This window comes from Drosophila santomea, chromosome 2R (assembly GCF_016746245.2).
Source record: "Drosophila santomea strain STO CAGO 1482 chromosome 2R, Prin_Dsan_1.1, whole genome shotgun sequence".
NCBI lineage: Eukaryota > Metazoa > Arthropoda > Insecta > Diptera > Drosophilidae > Drosophila > Drosophila santomea.
In genome coordinates, this window is record NC_053017.2 from 3,777,790 (window position 1) to 3,788,037 (window position 10,248).

Below are 10,248 nucleotides of genomic sequence, written 5' to 3' on the forward strand. Positions count from 1 at the left end.
ATCAAATTGGAATTTCCCGCATTGGGGTCCTCTTCAAATGGCCGGTCACATTGCCGTTCATGTGTCCAATTTGTGGCTGACTTGGGTGACTTGGTGACTTTAAGTGGGACGCCATTTCCCCTCAGTCACTGCCCCAAAAGGATTCCCGCCCCTTATTGGCAGCAGTGCATCGAAGGGGCGTGGCACGTGCCGGCGGCATGCTTGCAGTTTGCAGTTTGCAGTTTACTGTTTACCGTGCGCACACCACTTGCAACCAGTTGCGAAATGAGTCCGCTCGAGTGGAGCGCAGATCAAAGGAACCGCCCGCCGGCGACGCACCACCCATCCACCCATCCATCCACCCACCCACCTGCCCACTATAGGGAGTCACCTGGCGGTGCCTTTCATGTGCACTTAATTGTCGCCTCCATTAGGCAAAGTCAGGCGCCCAAAAGTATGCAGCCGGCAATAAATTCAGTGCGCAAAATTATTACCTGTAATTGCGACAGGCATAAAGCATAAAGCATAATTTGAAATTTATGTTTATGTTGCTGGCCGCGGGCAGCCTCCCTAAATTATCGGCTTAATGTGCCCGAAAATGCCGGCAATGTGTAAGCCCGGCAAATTGAATTGGGCCACAGCAGCCATTAGCCGCCCTTACCCCCTTACCCTCCTCAGTTTTCTAATGGACCCACTTTCATGAACGTTCGCTTTTTGGCTCTTCCATTCGCAGACCTGCTACGAACTGGAGCGCTACCTGCGGGACGAGCCCAAGCTGCAGAAGAAGATGCACAGCAACCTGGACAATCCGTGGGACATCTTCTCCACACAGGCCCGCCTGCTCGAGGAGCTGAAGATTAAGGATCAGCACCTGGACACGATCTCGACGACCTCCTCGGTCTCGTCCAACTGCTCGGGCGCCTCCTGGGACAGCAATGGCTCCCAGGCGCTCAGCTGCTCGGTGCTGGTCAAGCAGGAGCGGATCGACGAGGAGGACGACGACGTGGGCTGTGACGACAAGCTGAGCGTGCTGCTCGCAGCTCCGCCCTCGGCCATCTCCCCCAATCCCAGCATCGGCAGTGCCGGCAACATGACGCCCACCAGCATCAGCCACAGCAGCAGCATCAGCAGCAGCAATAGCAATAGCAATAGCAATAGCATTGGCAACGGCATCACCACCAGCAGCAGCAGCCACATCCTCGCCAGTCCGCTGAGCAGCCTGGGCAGTGGCAGCACCATCACAGTGAGTTCCCGCAACAGCTCGGCGCCGGGCATCAAGGTGCGCGTGGTCCAGGCCAAGAGTCACCCGGGCAGCAGTGCGAGAATGCACCTGGGCCATGTGCAGGACTTTGTGCTGCCCACGCTCACGCCGCCCTCCTCGCCAGAGTCCAACCTGCGCAGCCACAACTACGCCCAGCAGTTGGAGGCCAACGATCTGGCGGCACTGATACAGCAGCAGCAGCAGCAGCAGCAACAGCAGCAGCAGTCACATCCACAGCCCAGCAACTCCACACCCGCTACAGCAATCCTGCGCTTCACCAGCCAGAGCAATCCCACGATGACGCAACTGCAGCAGCAGCAGCAGCAGCTGGCCGTCCAGCATTTGAGCATATCGCCCCAGGCCCTGGGCCACTGCAACACCGGCAGCAACTCGCCCAAGAGCAGCAGCAGCAGCCACAGCAGCAACAGCAGCAACAGCAGCAGCAGCAGCAGCAGCCACAGTAGCAGCAGCAGCAGCAGCATAAGCAGCAGCAGCTCCAGCGGCAGCGGCAGCAGCGACCAGCCAACACACAGCAACATTCCGCGCAGCACCATCGTCAGGCTGACGACGGCGAACGGGAAGCCGGGAGCAGCTGGGATCAGTCTGGCCCGCGTCATCCAAATGCAGAACAACGGCAATGCCAATGTCGCCGCCGTGCTCAGTGCAGCAGCCAACAGCAGCAGCAGCAACAGCAGCAGCAACAGCAGCAGCAACAGCAACACGGCGACGCCGCAGCAACAGGTGCTTTCGCAACGGGCTGAAAAGTCGGCGAATGGTGAGTTTGGCAAACACTTGACCCAGTTGCGGTCCTCATCCTTCATTTTTCTTCTGTTTTGCTACCCGCAGGCTCCTCGAAACCGCACCACCCGCGCCAACATCACAGCGATCACAGCCCGGACGCCAAGCGGCGGATACACAAGTGCCAATTTCTGGGCTGCAAAAAAGTCTACACGAAGAGCTCGCACCTGAAGGCCCACCAAAGAACGCACACAGGTGAGTTGGCCCCGAAATATGAATTCACTGAATGAGTGCGGTGAGAAGTGTGTGCGATGTGTGTCCGATGTGTGTGCCACTGACAGATCCGAATTTCCAACTGCCACAGTCGGCAATTAAAAGCGTGTGCCCCGGGAGGAGGCCGGAAAATCCCCAGCGCACCTGCCCCTCCACCCGGTGCACCGGTGCTCCTGCCCAATAAATCAGAGGCCTGCGACAACAATGTCCTCGGCGGAGTTCCCTGGGACAGGCAGGAGTGACATGTTGCGTTGTTTGCGCGACACCGTCCTTTGTCCAGGCTCCACTTTCCACAGCCTTGCAGTCGCGGCGGGAAAACCAGGCAAAAACATGCAATGGGCTGGATGATGCAAGCGGTGGACGGGGGGTTGGGGCACCGGCAATTGGGCACCAAAAACAACCTCATCGCCTGACAGCAGACGATGCTTGAAATTTCAATAAAAATCGCATAATTCAAACATGAAATATTGGTCACACACACACACACACTCACACACACTCATGCAGCAAGCGTTGAAATGTAATTTTATTACAACCACATTCGAAGTTCGAACACGAGAGAGCAAATCTATTGATTTGGATGGGTGTGTGCGTTGCGTTGCGTGTGTGCTTACAAGGGCTTTGCCAGCGAACACTTAACCCATAAAATAGAAAACCAAAATCCATTTCAAGTTCTGCCAAAAAGTGGGCAAAAAAGTTTGTAGTTGCTGGCGAACAACATTTGTGCGCATTCAGTTAAAATTTGTGCACTCAGAAGAAAAGGGCAAGTCGCTACTGCTATTTTCAAAAGGGTTTCGGTTTGGTTTGGTTTCGTATCATAACCAGAAGAACTGGCCTTTGTGGCCTTCCGTACTACTAACTTTCGGTTCATGACCCCATGAAAAATGAGAGCTATGTCAAGGTATGCCTGATTTCTCTATCTGCACAACTGGGAGCTTGCTTTATGAATTGTGGTAGATTCATTCTTTGTTTTGGCTTGTCAGTTTTCGGCTCGGGGAACACCAAGAAATCATTTGGCACGCACTCAAATGCCAGGCAAATGATTTTGCAATGCCGTTGCCAAGCAATTCGCCCCGAAGAAGGACGACTTTCTGGAGCGCTGCCGAATCGAAGATACCCTGGCTAACTGGCTAAAGAGCAACTTGAATGGCTGATGTGTGTGGATTTGTTTACTTATGCATGCAAGTGTTGGCATTGCCTGGTCCCAAGTCGCATTTGGTTCTTTGCAAGCCCAGCATGTTTGGTCCGCAAATGAAATTCAGGCCTCGCAAATTTCTCACTCAAGTCGACAATGGCTGTGTGTATAGTGCTATGACTATGGCTGTGTGGGCTTGTTTGTTCAGTGCCCGAATGTTGGTCAAAGTTGCTCGGTTCCTGCTGGAATGGCCCCTTGAAGGCGTGGCCATCGCAGAAGGCACATGCTCGTACGGAAGAGTCATGTGCAGCTCAAGGCTTAGGCCCATCCTGCCACTCGCCACTTTGTGGCGAGTGTCAACAGCAGCAACTTTCGGTGACGGCCGCAGGATATTGCTCAATTTATAAATTTACTTTGGCCCCGGGCGCTGGGGCTTAACATTTTAATTAACATCGAATTCCGGACCTGCCGCCGCTGTTGTTTGCTCTTGCCACAGGAAGGCCAAAAGCCTTTGGCCCAATAAACCAATAAAAATCCATAACAGTCAAAGTTTTGCTAATAACTCTCAGTTTATCTTGGGCAAAACCGAAGAAGAAGCCGCACTGCGCCCTTCGCCCTGTTGGCGCCTTGTTTTGTTGCCTCAACAGCTTTAAGTGTTAATTTTGTTTTTGCCAGGAAAACTTCTATAGTGCCCTCCTTGAACCTGAGGAGTTTTTAATTAATTACACATGTTCAACTACTGGCAAGTGCAGCAGGGCAGATAGCGAAACCCGGTGAGACCAATAAATCAAAAGCCAAGGTGTTGGCCCGACGATAAGATTGAAACATTTGATTTGGCTCCGAAACGCGAAAAAAGCGAAAAAACTCGGCGAGGAACGGGCAAAAAGAATTTTATGAAGGGAGCTGGGCGGAAAAAGGAAAACGTAATTATTTTAATGATACCATGGAGACCAGGCGAGGTTTTTAAATTAAAGAAAACATAATGAATTACGTTTTTTGCATGGCAAATGAAGCTTAGCTCAATGGAGAATTTCATTAGAGCGCCTAGATGGAGGACTCTTTAAATGTTGTCGCATTTGAAAAGCGGACGCATGCGAATAATTGATGACGAGCTATTATTTAGTTGCCAAACAGTGTCCTTGAACATTTTCCCGGGGAATTTGGGCGGAACAGACAGTGAAATTAATTTGATTTGGCTTTTCGAGCGCACTTCCTGCATTTCCTCCTGTGGCTTTTGCCATCTATCCGTTTCCATTTCCATTTGCATTTGCCCGTCGCCATTTAATTAGAAACCCATTCGAGCACACTGGCCACACACACACACTCAGATACATAGCTATCTATATACATATATATATATTTATCGGCCCAATTGAATATCAATTAAAGCGACATTTGGCGAAATAAAATCCAGCTCGCAAACTTTGGCCACAAACGATTTCAATTAGTTAAACGCGGGCGACTATAAAAGTGCCAGAGTGGCATGCAACCAGAGTCTGGAAAAGCCGGGAAAGCTGGCAAGAGCTGGCAAAAGCAGGAAAAGCAGGAAAAGCGCCGAGACGCCGAAGCCGTTAAGAAAAGATTACAAGTGCAATCAAGTGAAAAGACGCAAACAGACCATAAAAATTGTGTTGAGTGCAAAAGCCGAGAAGGCATCGAGCAGCTCCATAAAAAGGCGAGCCACCGAGGAAAAGGGATTCCTCAGCCATTTTCCCAACGCCTCCACCTCCACCTCCACCCCCTCCCCGTTCCCCACACCATCCATTTTCACATCGCATGTCCCGCCGGTGCATTCTTTCCTATTGCCGGGCGAAATTAAAACCCAGCGCCAAGTGAAATTTATAAAATATTAACTGGCTCCATTCGCTGCTCCGTCGCTCCGTTGCTCCTTTTTTCCTTTACTTTTTTGCTAAGCGGTTGCATTGGCGGTCCTCCATCGTGGCCGCCTCCTTATTGCCTTTAAACAAGTTACAAGTGCTGGCTTTATGGCCTGCCAGTGCCACAGAATCGCAGCTGAAACTATCAATATATATGCGGACAAACGGCTGAGGTTAAGTTTTAACTGCGTTCGGCTCAATAAATTAACATGGCGACGTCTCGACGCGGTTCGAGGAAATAAAAGCAGGCGAAAATCGCTTAACCCAGTTGCCGATTGGCTGGCTGGCTGGCTGGCTGGTTGACTGGCTTTTTCGCTTTTCGGCGTTTTGGCCCGGCCCGTGGAGCTGCATCGCGGCTAACAATGTCAGCTCAGATGACTTGCCATGAAAACTAATTAAAGGGCTGCACTGCACTGCACTGGGCGGGAAAACGCGAAAGCGGAAAACCATCTTGCTCCACATGCGCGGTCATTGCATACTTTTGGGCCTGGCCCGTTGAAATGGCCAATATCCAGAGCCTGAGTAATGGCCAGCTATTGGGCCAGGTCCGCCGGGTGTGGCAAAAAGGGTAGGGAAAGGGTATATATGCATTATACTAAATAGATAATTGTTGAATTTTAACTTCAACTTATTTAATAGCCAAATTGACCATACCCAATAGGTGCTCGTGTAAAAACATAGTTCACTAAACTGTAACTCCTTCGATGTGATCAATTAAGTACCCAGCTCTTTTTAAGAACTTTTATATTTAAAATCACTAAAAAGAGGGTATGCAATTAGTCAACTATTTCTACATCGCCTACGTTTTGTTGTTGGCTCGTTTCGGTTTCATTTCGTTTTTGGTTTCGTTTCGTTTTGCCGGGCCACTTCAATGGCCAGATAACACGGCCATTTTGGGTGCTTTATCGCTGCTTTTGGCCCTCGGATTGCCGACCGCCTGCTGCCAGCTCTTTTGCCGTTTAAATGCACTTCAATACGAGACTCTTGGGGGTCGCATCCTAGATCTCTGGGCCTGCACTTTGTGCATTTGACGCTGATTTACACAGCCAGAGGATTGCAGGGAAGGCCGTAGAGAGGTATGGCCAGAAACAGAGAAAAACTGATAAAGAGCCAGAGGAGTGTAGCCAGCCAACTGCCAAAGACAACGATATGTGTGCGAGTGTGCGAGTGTGCATTTCCTTATTTATTGCCAAATGCTTCGATTCCCAAACAGTTCTGACAACATGCCAAAGTCCAAGTGGCTGTCACCCACACTCACTTCCATTAGACGCACCTACGTGCAGCACTCTCCTCTCCAACATAATCCCTATTCACCAAGGTATTCATCAGCGTTATGCACAACATATTTATTTAGCCATAGAAATGGGCAACTATTTCTTAAAGAGGTTTTACTATATTCAAGAAGCAAATCAAGATCATTATTTAAGAAAATATAATAGCCCACACTTCTGCTTGCTCAACCCACATTGTTATCAACAAATGAATACCAATACCTTACAAAACTATGTATGTGCTAGCACAAAGTCGTAGAATACTTGTAAGAATTCCCAACAAGCTGTGAAAAACTGAAAAGTTAATAACAAGTATGATCAATACGGGGGCGTTCACGGACAAATTTATCAAGAACTCACCAACACATTTCCAGTGGCACAAGCACGAGACTTGAGCTATGGCCAAGTGTAAACAAATGGAAATTAAGACAGCCGGCTAGTCCAGGCCCCGGTCAACGGAAGGGTTGGAAAGCTGGGGAAAATGGCTGCGGGAAAATGGGAGGAAAGCCGCAAGTGCATAATGTGAAATTGAGCACGGAAATATCACACATTTCCGCATGCATTACGTTTTAAGCCAAGTCTATATGTGTGTGAGTGTGAGTGTGAGTGTGTGTGTGGTATGCGTTACAAAGTTTTCCACTCAGCTTTATGCATTTTTCTTGGCTGTCGTCGTCTACTTGCCGGTTATCTCGCTCCATTTTCCATCCTTTTTTCTGCTTCTCCAGCGGCAGCAACGGCGGCAATTTCCTGCCTCGGCTGCTGTTTGTCTTTTAAACTGAAATAATTTTCCCATTTCTTTTTTTTCGGGGGTTCGGGCTGGGTTTTCGTATTTTTTCAGTGTGCTCTGGCACTGGCCGGCCTTACACCCCGCTCTATTCAGGTCGTTCTCTGCTCTGGCCCTCGCATTTTTAGGTTCCTCTTCGTTTTTGGTTGCTTTGTGTGAAATTACAACTTCTGCATTTCCTTTTCCTTTCGGCTGGCTGGTTTTCGCCATGGCTCTGTTTCTGATTCTGATTCTGGCCCTGGCTCTGGCTCTGGCTCTGGCTCTGTTTCAGTTTCTGTTTCTGGTTCGGGATCCTGCTCTGGTTGGCTTTTGGCGCTACTCGGCTTGTATCCTTTGAGGCTTTTGGCACGCATGAAAAATGTTGGCAAGGGACCGCGCTTGGCACACCGTCGACGCCGACTTTAGCATCTTTTCGTTTCGTTTTGGTTGGGTTTTAATTTTACAGTTTTTCATTTTTAATTGTCTTAAATTCCTGACTGCTTGTGCGTTTTGCCCGCTTTACCCGTTGTTCCACCGCCCTCTGTTTACTCGTGTTTTACTTTATGCATATTTCTCGTCTGTGGAGCGCCAGCGTCGAAAAAGTTTTTTCATTTGGCAGGCGCGTGCTAAATAAAAAATGTTTCCCCAAACTCTAGCCAAACCCTTTCTTCCTCCCAGAGCACGCATATTTATGCGCTTTATTGTTTGTGCTGCAGCAGCAAAGAAGCGGAGAAATTGCAGCCACTTTCCACTGCGGCAGTTTCAGGACACTGGGAAAAATCGTCTTCATTCAACACGATTCTGGATATTTTGGTGAGATGCAAGTCTTACCACAAGTAAGGAACCCGAATACGGCGATGCATTGTCGGCAAATGATGCCCGACCATCGGACGTCTCTACTTTAGCGCCAGTCTAAGTATTTTGTTTTCTTTTTTTGTTTATGAATATATATGTATGGGTACTCAATAATAAATCCAACCAGTATAATACAATTTTAAACCGAAATAGGACAGCTAAAATGCAAAACGCAATACCAAAGTTACAAAAGTGAACAATATACTCTCGACCCATGATTTTTTAGCAGTTTTTTCGTGCACATTTTTGTTTTGCCATTGTGGATGTAACTTATTTAATAAGAGTTTTCCGCCTTTCCTTCCCGTTGCAGGTGAAAAGCCGTACAAGTGCTCCTGGGAGGGCTGTGAATGGAGGTTTGCGAGGAGCGACGAGCTGACCCGCCACTACCGCAAACACACAGGTGCAAAGCCGTTCAAGTGCCGCAACTGCGATCGCTGCTTCTCGAGGTCCGATCACCTGGCGCTGCACATGAAGCGCCACATGTGAGGCGAGATTTAAGCAGGGCCATCCGGAAAAGCCGGGAAACAAAGAGTCGGAGGGGAGGAGGAGGAATCCAGCGGAAACTGTGTGCCATCAAGGAACGATGAAAAACTTGCGTGACGCTAATCAAAACCACTTTATTCGTGGAGCAGAGAGGGGTGTAAAAGTAATCGAGGAAAAAGCAACTAGGAAAACATCACAACACAGCACAATGATGGAAATTCATGTTCTCTGATTCCGATTAACATTTGTGTTGCCATTATTGTCGCCGTTATCGTTTTCGTTATCATATGGTTATCGTCGTTATCGTTTCAATTGCAAATTCGATTTGTTTCAATGCCTTGCTAAGAATAAGTTTAAGCTTTAGCAGCCTGATCGCATTTCCCCAATCACACCTAGCATTTAGCCGCAAGTTCTGAACAAACAGCAAAAATTGTGTACAATTTACCAAAGCTAAGCTGATTTCTTTAATTAGTAAAGCAGCAACAAAAATCCAGCAATTGCTAAAAAAATACAAAAAAATAGTAACTTAATTAAAAAGAATATTTTTGTTTTCAGAATGTGAACACTGCCAAAATGAAAATGTAAAAAAAGCAAACAAAAAAAACAAAAAACTAAAAGCTAGAAAAAATATATGTAAATGTAAAGAATTATGATAGGTAATTAGTTTCATACGTCAGCATCAGTAAATAGAAACACAAATATTACAAGAAAAGAGTAAAAGTGCAAAATATGTTTTAAACAAAACGAAAGAAAACAGAAAACGATGAAAATGCTTATTTTCTTAATTTAATTTTAAATGTATTTTAAGTGTTGCCTAGGTCTGAAAATTTTCACATTTCACCGCACCACTCAAAATTGGAAACTTTAAACACAACGTTTATTGAACGCCTAAATTAAATTTAATTGATATTTGGAATATGAAATAGACGCAATTTTGTTGCTCTGTTTTTATTGAATATACGTAATTATTTAATGTAAACAATTTCTCTTATGCATTGCCTAAGTGATGGAAAGTATTACGAACACATTTTGATATGTATACCTAATTTAATCAAATCAAAATTTGTATTCTCAATCGAAAATCGAAACAAAATTTACCTTCGACTTAACATACAAATTCTTCTTTACGTGCCTCATAATGTTAATTTAAACAAATCAATCAATTCAATTCCTTTTAGCTAAGCCACATTTTTTTCGGAACCCTTATGATTTGCGGTAGACTTAAACTTTCATTGGATCTTTTATTTTTTGCGTGCTGCTTCTTATTTTGTAGCTTATCATTTCCTCGTTCTTGTTTATAATGATTTGTTTATTTTTAATTATTTTTAAATAAAGAAAAGTATGTGAAAAGCGAATGTTTCCACGGACTTATCATTTTGTAGTACACCAGCACCCCTCAGCAAATGAAACACGACATCAAAGTATACAACGTTGATCGAAGTATCGGTCAATCATTATGGTTTGTGTGATGAGAAATTCTGTGATCCAGAGAACAACAACAACAAAATAGCTAAGGCAAAGAAAAATAAGGGAAAACCAAAACAATACCAATGGCAAGCAGGTAATCAACTGCAGCACACATGCACTAAAATGCTATAGGAAAACGTATGGGG

General features: G+C 46.6%; 1 protein-coding gene across 2 annotated transcripts in view; it reads left to right on the forward strand.

Moving 5' to 3' along the window:
* Positions 1–9,986, forward strand: part of LOC120445909 (Krueppel-like factor luna) — a 115,534-nt gene extending 105,548 nt beyond the window's left edge. For both annotated transcript variants that reach the window (XM_039626565.2, XM_039626566.2), the window contains exons 3-5: positions 713–2,015; positions 2,087–2,233; positions 8,463–9,986. In XM_039626565.2, coding sequence (XP_039482499.2) covers positions 713–2,015; positions 2,087–2,233; positions 8,463–8,638 — 1,626 coding nt within the window. In that variant the 3' untranslated portion in view covers positions 8,639–9,986. The remainder of the gene's footprint in view (positions 1–712; positions 2,016–2,086; positions 2,234–8,462) is intronic.
* The last annotated feature ends 262 nt before the right edge of the window (positions 9,987–10,248 follow it).